Source organism: Bacillus rossius, chromosome 6 (genome assembly GCF_032445375.1).
Source record: "Bacillus rossius redtenbacheri isolate Brsri chromosome 6, Brsri_v3, whole genome shotgun sequence".
Classification (NCBI taxonomy): Eukaryota; Metazoa; Arthropoda; class Insecta; order Phasmatodea; family Bacillidae; genus Bacillus; species Bacillus rossius.
In genome coordinates, this window is record NC_086334.1 from 41,180,062 (window position 1) to 41,193,181 (window position 13,120).

Genomic DNA, 13,120 nt, shown 5'->3' on the forward strand with positions numbered 1-13,120 from the left:
TTTAATTGTACAGCGAAATCAAACACGTTGTTCACATAATGTGTGTGTATTCTGAAGAACGCGAAGTAAGTTGTGATGCACTTTTTAGGCTGAACAGATACAACTTTAAGATGGAGGATGGTACTTAATGAAAGGTTAAGTATTGAGATAGATTTTATCTTTTTAAGTGTTTGAAACAAATATATACATTTGATTACTGCGGTGGTGTTATCATTTTATCAGACGATTTCTATCAGTAGCGTAAACGGACCAGTTTGTAATCACCCACCGTTGCGAAAAGGGGCCAGTTTGCTCGCGAAGGTTGCGCGGTGGAGTGAAGATGACGCTAGGGCGGGGTCAGATCCTGCTGGTGGTGGTGGTAGCACTGTCCGCCCGGCCTACTGCAGCGCTCCAAGCGGCGGACGACAAGCCGACGTGCGGGTTTGAGGTAAGGCTGAATTCGAGCATACGAACAGCTTCCTGGTTAAGGGTGTCTCCATTGGTGGGGGTGAATGGAAAAGGGGGAGGGGCAGCTGCTCCCTTTTCAAAGCGGAAAATGAAATAGAACAGAAAATATTATTATTATTTATTATCGTATGACACCATGGACCCTCCTCCCTCATGAAATAGATTAAATTTCGAAAAATGCCCTCGTCCCCTGTTTTAAGCTGGATACGCTCTTGTTCCTGGTGTTACGAACTTCCCATCCGATTCCGATTCAATGCACTGTGTGTAATTGTCTTACACATACCCTACCGGCTGTGAAGAGGTTTCACTGCAAAACCACAGTGTACTCTCACTCGAGGTAAAACTTAGGCCCGGTTTATAAACAATGTAAGAAACACAAGACGCAAAAAGTTAAATAATGAATCACGTCAATACTCTTTTTATAAACAACGCAACACTACAAAATGCAACGCAAGCATCGCCCAACAATCAACTTCTTACATTTCGGTTTGTGTTTCCACCTTCCATGTTTGAAGTTAAAGTGTTTCGAAAACTTTTAAAGACGCAAACTTAATGTCTACAGATCACGTTGTTGTTTGTATTATATACCATGACGTTTTCACTTGTTAAACTTTCGCAAAGTGAAAGATAATAATGCTTTTAAATCAAACTATTCAACAATTGGAAATGTTTTCATGATAAACAAGAATTGATTAACGAAAGAATCTTGGGGGGGGGGGGGGGACCTAGTTACCTACTGTTCTACGATTTCAAGTTGTAGGGTTGGTGACGTCTTGCGACTAGCGTGCTTTATAAACGACCGTGATTTACTGGCGTTGGTTACGTGTTGCGTTGATGCGACATTGAGTCTCTTTGCGTTGTTCAGAAACCATGCCCCCGAGAGTCCTTGTCAGCAGAATGTTGCCTGTTGCCAGTCGTGCCACGAGACGAAGGAGGGACTGGTCAACGTGCACCTCATCCCGCACTCGCACGACGACGTCGGCTGGGTCAAGACCGTGGACGAGTACTACTACGGCCGTAAGTTCACTGGGCACGGTGGATCCAGCATTAACATAGTCCCCGGCCGGAGTCACGGGCTCTCTGGGTTTTATAAAGAGTCCCATAAATAATGTGACACGTTCGGATAAGCACCTTCATCGCTCGCTGGAGGAGCTATATGACCAATGAGCTAATGCTGGTTGCTGAATGGGTCAACGGGGTAGCAGCAGTGGTGACGATGCTTGGATGGGTAACCTCAGCCTCTCGTCATAGCCTTTCCCCAAACACCACCCCAGCCGCGATGAAGCGGCTTATCCACTTTCCTCGCCATACAGGGCCACACAGTCTGGTGCCGCTCCTTCAGGTATGTAACGGCCCTCATGGGTATTTGGCGTGTAATATCTCCACGCAATACAACGAAAGTTGATTGCGAAATAGTTGTATGGGTAGATTTTGCCACTTTGCTGGCCTCTACAAGTGGACTGATTTTTTGGACGTCGTATTTTAAACCATAATGGACTACGAAACACGTTTTGCTGATAGTAACACGGAAATATTTATTCATTTACTGGTTTCCTGCATCAGAATAGGTTTTGTTTGTTTTACCATTTGCCCCTATTCCCACGTTTACTCTTAGGTGGGGTTCTCTGAGTCATAAACCGGTTAAATGAATGGGTTAAGGGCGTATGTCCCGTTCCAGGTCATGATTTTAGATTTATATTAATCACTGATCAACTTTTAGACATTTTCAATCGTTTAACTTTCACGAAATGAAAAATATATATAGTTGCATACTTTTTGCATAATTAGCTACCAAAGCTACATTTTTAACCTTTTTGGGTTGTACAAATAAGGAGAATTTAATTTATTGCAGAACTGAAACTTTTTAGGATTAACTGCTATGCCACTGGCTACTTCAAGAAATGGTTTGCATTTCTTTCAGAAAATATTAATTAATTTTACCTGACATTTCAAAATTCTCAAAATTCGTATGATCTTGACAGCCAAGAAACATGAAATGAGTTTTTGTGATAGAAATGCAAACCATTTCTTGAAGTAGCCAGTGGCATTGCAGTTAATCCTAAAAAGTTTCAGTTCTGCAATAAATTAAATTTTCGTTATTTTTACAACCCAAAAAGGTTAAAAATGTAACTTTGGCAGCTAATTATGCAAAAAGTATGCAACTATATATATTTTTCATTTCGTGAAAGTTAAACGATTGAAAATTTCTAAAAGTTGATCAGTGATTAATATAAATCTAAAATCATGACCTGGAACGGGTCATACACCCTTAAGGAGGTTGGGTGTCAATGGTGCTGGGATGGGTGGCCTCAGCCTCTGGTTATAGCCCTTACCCTATACCTCCTTCCAAATGGCGTATCCATTTCCCGTTGCCTCAGGAGGCCTCGCCAAACTAGTTCTGCCCCGAAAGGGTAGTATATGCTGGATCTGCAAGTGATTGAAAAATTAGCGTTTATTAAGTAGCTCTTGGATGGAGAGAGACATTTGCCTCTACCCCTTCGCTACAGTCCAGCTGTGGTGTTAGCATGCATTTCCCTGTAGTTGGGTAAGCCATACCTGTCTCCATGGCTCGTGTGTGGCTATGCAATGTGAACCATAACAGGTACTAGATACGTGCCTGTAACAAGTGTTTAGTGGCGTTCTTGCTGAATTCATTTCCCTATTCCATCCCTCGGTGATTTGGAACATACACTTCATGCTGCAGTCAATTCTTCTGTTTAACTAAGGAAAGTATGAAGGTACGTTAGTTATAAGCTAAAAACTATGGAGGTATTAGTCTATGGAGTGGGTATCTGTTCTAAAGTTAAATTCACACCGGTTAACAATTGGTTAGCAAAACAAACCGTAGTGTGGAAAGGCTAGAAGTTTGGTGAACAGCGTGATTGTAAAAAATACCATCATGAAGTATTTTCAAGCAACTTTGTTAACACATCAGCAAGGATTTAGCTTCAAACTTACTTATAAAACTAATTGCTATCTAAACGGGAAAGAGAGACGTGGGAGTAGTTCTCATTTGGACTTCAATTTTAACATGACAAAGACTGCACACATCACACTCCATAACTTTTTACTTCCATGCTAAAGACATATTTATATCTAGACTTAAAATGAGAATTTTTTTTTAGGGACTCGGTGGGACGTCATGTCTAAATAATTACACGCTCGAACTAAACTTTACAACTAAGATAGCAGTAAATTACTATTTTTCAACCCCCAGATTTCGACTATAATGTAGTGGCTACGATTCTGTTAAACTGATGGAGTGCTCCGGATTTAATCACTGAATCTGCAACTACTCGATTTTTTTTGTACTGAAATAGGGCTTTAAAAATGTTAAGCATAGCTTAACACATTACTGCTATATGTGCATGGCTACCTAGGTTTTCCAAACGGCTTCTTTTATTCCTAGTTAAGTCATTTAACACGTTAAATTCATAGGCACATGAATAATTTCCCTAAAAAATTAGTAACCCTAATACAATTAATATATGTTAATATTTTGAATTTTAGCTAAACATAGGTGACAAAATTGTTTTTGTATAGTAACAACTGTATGGTTCTCAGTTTGCTCATTGAATAGATGCATAGCCTAGATGACATGATATTATATTAAAATAACAATATTACACTTTTTCCCAGTTAAAACATCAACTAGCATCAATAAATACAGTTGCACATGAAATTCAATCATTAATACTTCTGATGAATGCATTGTTTGTTTCAGTGAACCCGTCCCTAGATACAGCTAACGTGTCTATGATATTAGATTCAGTATTCCAGGAAATAAAAAATGACCCCACGAGAAGGTAAGATTTTGTAGAAGAATTAATATTGATCAATCAACTTTAGTTTATATTGTTCAGTGGTCAAGATAATGAATTTTGAATGTTTCTACTTCCCTTCTCATTCCAATGGAGCCAAAGACTTTTGCGTTTGATTTAGTAATAATGTATTATTTAAAATGTCAACACCAACCATTAATATTCATTACTTAATTGAAGACAATATAAAAAAAAATTCTCTGATAAATGTTTTTCCCCCACCGATTTAACCAGCAAAACCTTGCTGTAACACTATCAGGCCAAGGGATCTCGATTAGACACCACACAAAACTTGTAATATTCCGTCACAACCCCAGACATCTATGAAACCGCTTAAGTTAACCGGGTTGTCTACCAGGACGGTGCAATGCAATTCCAAATTAAAAGCTACGGGATTTTTTAAATTATCAGTAAGCCAATGAAACTGATGACGCAGCGAGTGAAAATATTGCAATTAAAGAGTTCTGGGGAATATGGAGCTACAGTACTATTAACGTATCCCCCAAGAAAGTTTCAAATGTTTCGCCACAAACAGTTAAAAGTCTACACTGTGATGAAAAATATAAAGGTCATATTCATTGGTGTTAAAATATCGGAGTATATTTTTGTGCACAAACAGGAAATTGTATAACAATTTTTTTAAAAATATTCTGGAGGGAAATGCTTATATTACTATATCGTCATCTTCCCCAGTACTCCCTCATATTGATAGTGAATACCTTTGTCACATGAGTTGCTTTGGTTGCAATAATTTTACATCGATGTACATTAAAACTTTATTCTAGAAGCAGAAACATTATATCGATTGTTCGAAAAGTGGTTAATTTGGATGTCAATATTCATATCTGCTAACACAGAGGCAAGAATCATCTGGCATGTTTAAGATGGCATCTCAACTCCCGGCATGACTTAACTTATCTCGCAAAACACTACTATTTTGAAAGTCCCATCATCTTTAAGTTTTCGTGAAAGACAGTCCAACGACAAATCATATGCTTACTTTTACATTTGATCACCTTTTCCATCCACATATTTACTAAGAGATCATTTGGCAAATTATTTGAGATGTTAAAATCAAATAAGCTAGTAATTTTCTTGGAAGAATGCAAGCAAACCTCATGTTGACCCACAGCATGGACTACTTGCACAGATAAGCTAATCACGTAAACTTAAGTGAAGTTTATCGATATCAACTTTGGCGTGGATGACAGTACTGAATATTATTTTTATTTTTATTTTACATACAGGCCACCCACGACAATTCTCACGATGGGAATCCATCGAATGTAAAAAAAAAAAAAATCCAGTGCATGAAGAGTCATTTTTATTGTTGGCATTTTGGCAGGTACATTCAGGTGGAGACGGCCTACCTGTGGATGTGGTGGCAGCACCAAAACGACGCGGTCAGGGAGCAGTACCGCCAACTGGTGCAGAGCGGTCGAATCCAGATGACAGGTGGTGGTTGGAGCATGCCCGACGAGGCGACGACCACCTACCAGGCCCTCATCGACAACTTCAGCTGGGGATTCAAGTATGTCCACTTCCTGACTTTCTATTCGGGTTTTATTTCGTTCTTTGCCACACACACACAAATCTTTTTATGGGATTTCTCAATTTTTAGCCTAGGGGGATATGAATGTGGTTGAAGAAAAGAGCCTGTCGATTCTCACATTGCAGGTCCTTTGAATTACGGTCTTTACCATAGTAAAAAAGGTTCCACAGATTGTATTGCATATCCAAATAAATATTCCTTGCTTAGTTAATAAGTGTTTGCTGAAACACAGAACCGAAAGTGTGTAGTATGTAAAGAGGAACCCACAACTGTTTCACGCGTCGGTTCCTCGGAAGGTTCCTGAACGATACGTTCGGACCGTGCGGCGTCCCGAACATCGGCTGGCAGATCGACGCGTTCGGCCACTCGCGCGAGACGGCGTCCATCATGGCGGCAATGGGCTTCCAGGGCACGTTCCTGGGCCACCTCGACTACCAGGAGCACGACGCCAGGGTGAAATACTCCAACCTGGAGATGGTGTGGCACTCCAGCAGCAATCTGGGTAAACAGTGCTTGTAAAAAGTGTTGAGGTGAACAGAACCTTGCATCAGTGGTTGGCCTGACAAACATTTCTTTAAGCCTCCCAGTAGGCATTTCCAAGGTTTACTGAACAGAACTGAAAGTCAGCAGTGAGAGTAGGCTGTAAATACAGAAGGCCTCGGTGTCCAAGCCTAATGTTAGCTTGCAAAGAACACGCTATGAAGAATAGTAGTACAAATGCCATAATGAAGCGAGTTTTATTACACAAAGATACTAACAACACATCAGAAAGGAATTAGTGTTAAAATTTGTGATAAAAAAAGGTTTTCTATCCAGATGAGACAGAGGTTTATTCTTCTTATTTTGAGTTCGATTATTTTTCTACACAGTAAATATTGAACATGCCCACTTCCCGACTCCTTACCACCATGCTTCAAGCTCTGTGAATAAACCTCCTCCCTCCCCCCCAAAAAATACACTGTTTACATCTGGGTTTATGTCATTTCCAAATTCTGTGGACCTATCGCATCCGGATTTCTCTTACATTTTTAATGTTTTCATTGCGTAGCAGCACAACACACACAGACCCAAGTAGGAGCAGACAACTACGAAATAAGTCAGTTACATCCAGTTCTTAAATATACGTATTACAAACCAAAATTGTGTTGACCCCTGGTCTGTTTACTTTCATTGAGACCCTCCCTCGAAAAATTTGAAAAGAAAAATTACTCTTTCAAACATTTTAAACCCAACCTGGAACTTAAATTTCGACGAATGGTTTTGCTACTTTATCTTAGGATATTTCGATATTATTTCCTGACAACTTATCCACGGGTCAGTTTTATAAATGCTCAGGATAATATTTCCTGTATAATCACTTCATTACACGTGCCAGTAAAATCTTTGAAAAAGTTTTTTTTTTCTGACACTACATCATGAATTGAAATATGTAGGTGTTGACAAGCACATTGAGTTGCAAGACAATAACAATTCAATTTTCGATTTCTATCATTGACCATGTTTTTAACGAAACGCCAGACAGACAAAAATTAAAAAATAAAAAAAACTATATAGAAGCCCCGACAGGCGCGGAGCCCTGACCGTCGTCCGGCTTGCCCTGCCTTGTACACACGTGGAAGGATTTGAGAGGCTGCAAATAACGGCCTGGTTCCACAAAAATTCCGATCGGAACTTTTGTTTTTGACGTGACAACGTCTAATAAATCGATGAACGCCGGCTGCACGCACTAAAAAGTGTCCCGTTACGCACATTGTTCCGTTGCGCTCATTGTACGCTTGCGCCGCATCTATCTCTCTTTCACTCGATTGGAACAACCATCGATTTGACTTTTTCGAGGCACATTAAACTTGAAACACTCCCATTCGTTTCCTACTTTTCCTATCATCGTACTATCCTTTAACAGAATAACACAGATTGGAAGAAATTAAATAGCAAACATGTATAAAAGTTATAGTTAAGACAATCTCTTCGTTAAAGTAATAAACCTATTTGAATTAAATGAGTGCAAATAAAAGTAAATTTATCAATTAAATTGTAGGTTTCATTTCACTCCTTCTTTGTATCCATACAAAATAGTGATGATTCAACAAAAATGATTCAATTTTATTCATACAAGTATGCAATCATTTCATCAATGTTTTGTTATGACGATGTCACGTTAAACTATCGTCCGTAAACCCGACTTTACAGACAACCAAGTTTTTTGTTGTTGTTCCGGCGGCAGGCCCGCGGGCCGACATGTTCGCGAGCGGCCTGTACAGCGGCTACATCCCGCCCGACGGCTGCTGCTGGGACCTGCGCTGCGGAGACGGCGACATCGGCAAGAACACCGAGGAAGTGGTGAGCGGTGCCGCGTTCCGTTATTCGCTAGCCGTGCGCGCGAGCGTCCACCCCGGCCGACCTCTTTGAATCTGCCACAGTTGATTCGCCATTTTGAAATACGTAACACGTAGACACCTGCAATTTTAATAACTTCAACTACTAGTTTGGGAACGTACGTACATTGTATGCTTGCAAATATGGAAAAAATATCAGTCACTGTAAAAACTGTTCCAAGCTGGACTTTGCCTTGTCTAGACAGCAAAGAAAGGATTTTTCGAATATTAATGGTTCTCAGAAGCAAAACTTCTCCTATATGAGAATAAATATTGCTATACTTGATTCGGTGATAGGCTAGAATTCAAACACATATACCTATTAGATAATTTTGCTATTGGCTTACTGTTCATCTAAACGAATCTCAACCAGTTATAAACCCTCAACCAAAGAAAGATCGAATCACAGACAGACCAGCTGAGACATCTTACAAGTCAGCAGCCAATGAACTTGCGTTATTTGCCCGAGTGTACCGGGGTATGTGCAGTCTATCCTGAAGGCCATTGAAACCGCAAATTTTGCAGGTCTCTAGTAATACGTGTTGGGTTCTTGACATTTATAGAGGCTACCATTAAAATTTTTTTTTTGTTACAGAAAAATAAAAAAATACCACTTTGAAAATTAAATTTAAATACAATTTTGATTTAATAAACATCACTTACATCATGGACTCGAATGTTGTGATATCCATTCCCGTTGGGTAAAAAAAAAACCCAGCAAAATGGTCCCCCCCCCCCCCCAACCCTCACTGACAACAAAGCTATGAACTAACTACTCGCAGTCCTGCTACTTTTCAGCTATTTTTTTTGTCCCAAAGCTCTTTAAATAATTCTCTCTCGTTACCCCTTCTCTTTCTGCCACCTCACCCTTCTCCTCTTTAGTTTCTCCTACAATATGTTTTTCTTTCCCCTCCACTTGTTATTTCTCCCTTGGAACTCTCAAAACCACCTACCTCAATTATTCTCTACAGTGGCCTGGGTCTGAGTCATACAAATGGCGGCCATGGCTCCACCCAAGATGGCGGACCGACACCCGACTCCTCAGCCTGAAGCCTACGCCAGTCGCCGCTAGGAGGGGAATGGGGGGAGAGTGTTAACTGCGTGCTCGGTTGGCTGCAGATATGTCCTTGTTGGCGTGGGCTGTACCTTTTGAAACTTCTACACATAGAGATGTAGTAGGTGTAGAAAACACCTGAAAGCACAGGGGATAGTAAGAGGAATACATTTTTATTAAAATCTGCGCAATAAATGTAATTTAATTTTATGTGAATAACTTCGTTTAAAAATGTTAGCTATGTTAATTTTTTATTAAACTATATATGTAAAACAAAAAAATTATTTTAAAAAGGAACATTGTATTCTGGTCTTATTTTTAATTTCATTTTAATGCTAGTTGTAATTTTTCTTTCAATATCTCAACTATCACGTAATAATTTTCTACTGTCAAATTTTGTTTTGTCAAAGTGCTGCATTACGAAATCAGGTATTAAAAGTCACAATTACCGCCTCAAAAAAAAAACACAGCAAATATTTGGTTAGAATAACTCGAGTGCTACGTTCGGTTACAAGAAATCCCTATTACGGTTTGGTTGCAGAAGTCGCAAAGGGTACAGTTCATTAAAAGCCTATAAATTAGACATTAAATAGTGGTATAAAATGCGCTCTCGTGACGATGTGAATAACTGAAAATGATTGAAAGCTCCTATAAAAGATTAATTAATAAAACGAATGGTTAAAAGTGAATATTACAGAATTTACCATATCAATTTATCACAGAATTTTCTTTTCCACAGGCGAAAAATATTATTACTTATGTGAAAACCCAACAGAGAAGCTACCGAACAAAACATTTAATGATGTTTATGGGGAATGATTTTACGTACATGAATGCAACAAGATTTTTCTCAAACATCGACGAAGTGATTGGGTAAGTCATTGACATGGATTGCTTTGTGACCCTGTTTAAAATGTAAACATTTGATTTCCAAGTGATAATTTTTGGACGTAGAATACGTTTCCTAATAAAACTGCAATTCTTAGTTTAGTGTATTTTGGCTTTTGATAATCAAGATCAAATATTGTAACTAACACAACAAATCTATTTAAAAGGTAAGATACCATAAAGAAGCACAAAATAAATACGATGAATACAGAACGATAGAGAAACTGTAACAACATTGTTATGAGTAGTAGGGAAAAAAATTAATTATGTTTTCCTTCAGCATTAGAGGGATTTGACAAGATACGTTAATATTTAAAAAGTAATAAATATGCATTTTTTAATCCAGTGAGTCACCAAACATATTATCCAAATTATTTTTTAAATTAATAATGCATTGCAGAGTGTAATAGAAAAAGTATGATTCAAAGCAATAAAAAAAGACATGACCAAATATGTTTTTATTGTGTCCAGGAACTTGATCTCGCCTTCTAAACATAGTATTGACCTTGAACATAAACCTACTCGCGATTTAAAGCAAAGTGGCTGTCAGCTGGCGAGGTAAATTTCAACTAGCGAGAGCGGTAAAAACATTGGTTCTGCCATAAGTAAGCGGAGAAAATAGAAGATGTATAGGAATATCAATATATCTGATTAAAAAGGCGTATTTATAATATAAACAACAATAAAAAAATGAGTACATGTTAATCGATACCCGATTGTCGTAATTGAACAGGGAATTTGATTTTAAAGTTGAAAATTTTTATTTTTTGGTGGAGGTAAAAAGTTACGTTTTCACATTTCGAAGGTTCGAAGAAAAAAAAAGCGCCAATTTTCACCTATATGTACGGTATCGAGCGACTCAATAGAATCAAAAATTGAATAAAATTGCTAACATAATACCCAGGTTTGAAAACTGTAAAATTAAAATATTCAGTAACACTGTAAATCTGCAATACATTTTTAAATATGAAAAATAGAACTCCCCAAAAAGGATGAACTTGGATTACACTTATTGGATATTATATTTGCAGACTTGCACAAAATGTAAAATCACATTTGTTATTCAATAAACTTTTAGATTTATTCTGATTACGCTATAACCACCTTTAACAAAATCCCTCATTAATAATTACCATTAGCTTTCTTATCAAATTTAGACATAATGAAGGTAACAAGAAATATTTTTTTTTAAAAGTTAAACTTCATTGCAGCCGTAATGCTTAGTTGAGGCGATAAGTCACCAGAGGGAAAGAAAAACGAAAAGTACAAAGCTCAGTAGTGGAGTGTTCGATTGGTGGAGCGGGCAAGCGAGGATGAGGGAGAAAAACGAATAATATATACCTAGTCAGAAAACAGTAAGACTCTTTGTAGGTTTCTCATTGCTAAGTTTGTAACAATTGTGAACCTCTATGTGTACCTTATTGTTTAGTTCTATCTTCTAAGTAGATTATTTAATCCAAAAATTGAAGTTGTCTTCCTGAAAAAATAAAAACTTAAAATTAATTTGAAGTAAAAAAAAATTATCAATCTTTGCCTAGATAAATTAACTGATGACATCTCTCTAATATTTAAATAGGCTTTCCTTTTCTCTTGTTTTATACGCACATGTAGTTTTATTTTTATTGTAATTTTAATGATTTTTTACATTTTTGAATCCATGAAGTACTTTCTTATCTAAAAATTATTTTCTATTGTAAAAAAAACTTCCAAAATAATTGAGGGTTCTTATGAGTAACACCTTACCTCTCGGTATGTGGCATTTGGTAGAAGAAATTTCGTGAATGGAACGGAAGTCACAAGGAACGGAATTGTGTAACCATGGTGCTGCCATCTGTAGCAAATGGCGCTAACGAAAGTTCACTAAGCCAAAAGGAAAACTTTATAGTATTAACTTTTTAGTGAATTTTAACAAGGTGGACAGTATTTTAATAAAGTTCCTTGCCAAAAAAATTAGGTCCAAATGGTTTAAAATCTCGCTCTGCAAATCGAATGATTCGATAGTCGACGTAGCTGCTCCGGCAGCGATTTTTAGCGTCGGGTACGGAAAATATGAGTGATTCACGTCACGAAATGTAGTTGAAAACACAATTTGTTTACATTTATCACTCTCGGCGTTATTTTTTTTTAAAGAATTCTGCGTTAAATTTCGTGTCCAAGTTTCGTTTTATTATAAGCGTATTGGCTACACGAGAACACAAGAATTTGTTCGTTAGCGAGGTTAGATATGACAATCACACATCTCTGGCCAGTACTGAAAGACTAGCTCAAAATTTTTTTGTGTGTAATATTTCATTTTATTTTTGAATTTATGGATAATGTACCTAGTATACCGCAAGTAACATAAAATGACTGGTAGCACTCACGTTCAACTTTCTTTCGCGACTGTTAATTCCCTAAAAATCTTAGTGTGGTCACGCTTAAACGTGCAAATATAGAAACGAGGTAAATAAAGTTATTATTATTATAATTTTGTTTTATCGTTGAAGTGGATTACTGGAGCGTGAAGTTTCATTTCTAACGAGCGCGACAGCAACGCACCCACATATATATAATTAATTATCTTTGAAAGATTTGTGCAATGGGAGTGCATGACATGATGTAAGTTTTTCGACATACGCCATTGCTAAGCATTTTTTTATTTTTTTAGTTTTCTTCTACACAGGGGCGTAGCCAGGGGGGGGGGTTTAGGGGTTCAACCCCCCCCCCCACTTAGCACCAAATCTTTAATTAATTTCTTATTCATCACTCAAATTAATTTCATATTAAAATTAATAAAATTTTTACCATTATAATATTTAAATTTAAGTACCGAAAACTGCTAAAATAGCACTATTTTACACCTTAAAATCCAAATTTTCCCGGGGGAGGACCACTCCCCGCTTTAATACGGGGGGGGGGGGGGGCCGCATGCTTCTTAACACCCCCCATACACAAATCCTGGCTACGCCACTACTTCTACAGAAAAAGTGCTTAGCAGTGGAGT

At 37.8% G+C, this 13,120-nt stretch overlaps 1 protein-coding gene across 1 annotated transcript in view; it reads left to right on the forward strand.

Moving 5' to 3' along the window:
* Positions 1 to 254: 254 nt before the first annotated feature.
* Positions 255 to 13,120, forward strand: part of LOC134533428 (lysosomal alpha-mannosidase-like) — a 33,273-nt gene continuing 20,407 nt past the window's right edge. Inside the window, exons 1-7 of the mRNA XM_063370950.1 lie at positions 255 to 427; positions 1,362 to 1,464; positions 4,172 to 4,253; positions 5,614 to 5,799; positions 6,117 to 6,322; positions 8,045 to 8,160; positions 9,989 to 10,122. Coding sequence (XP_063227020.1) covers positions 320 to 427; positions 1,362 to 1,464; positions 4,172 to 4,253; positions 5,614 to 5,799; positions 6,117 to 6,322; positions 8,045 to 8,160; positions 9,989 to 10,122 — 935 coding nt within the window. The 5' untranslated portion in view covers positions 255 to 319. The remainder of the gene's footprint in view (positions 428 to 1,361; positions 1,465 to 4,171; positions 4,254 to 5,613; positions 5,800 to 6,116; positions 6,323 to 8,044; positions 8,161 to 9,988; positions 10,123 to 13,120) is intronic.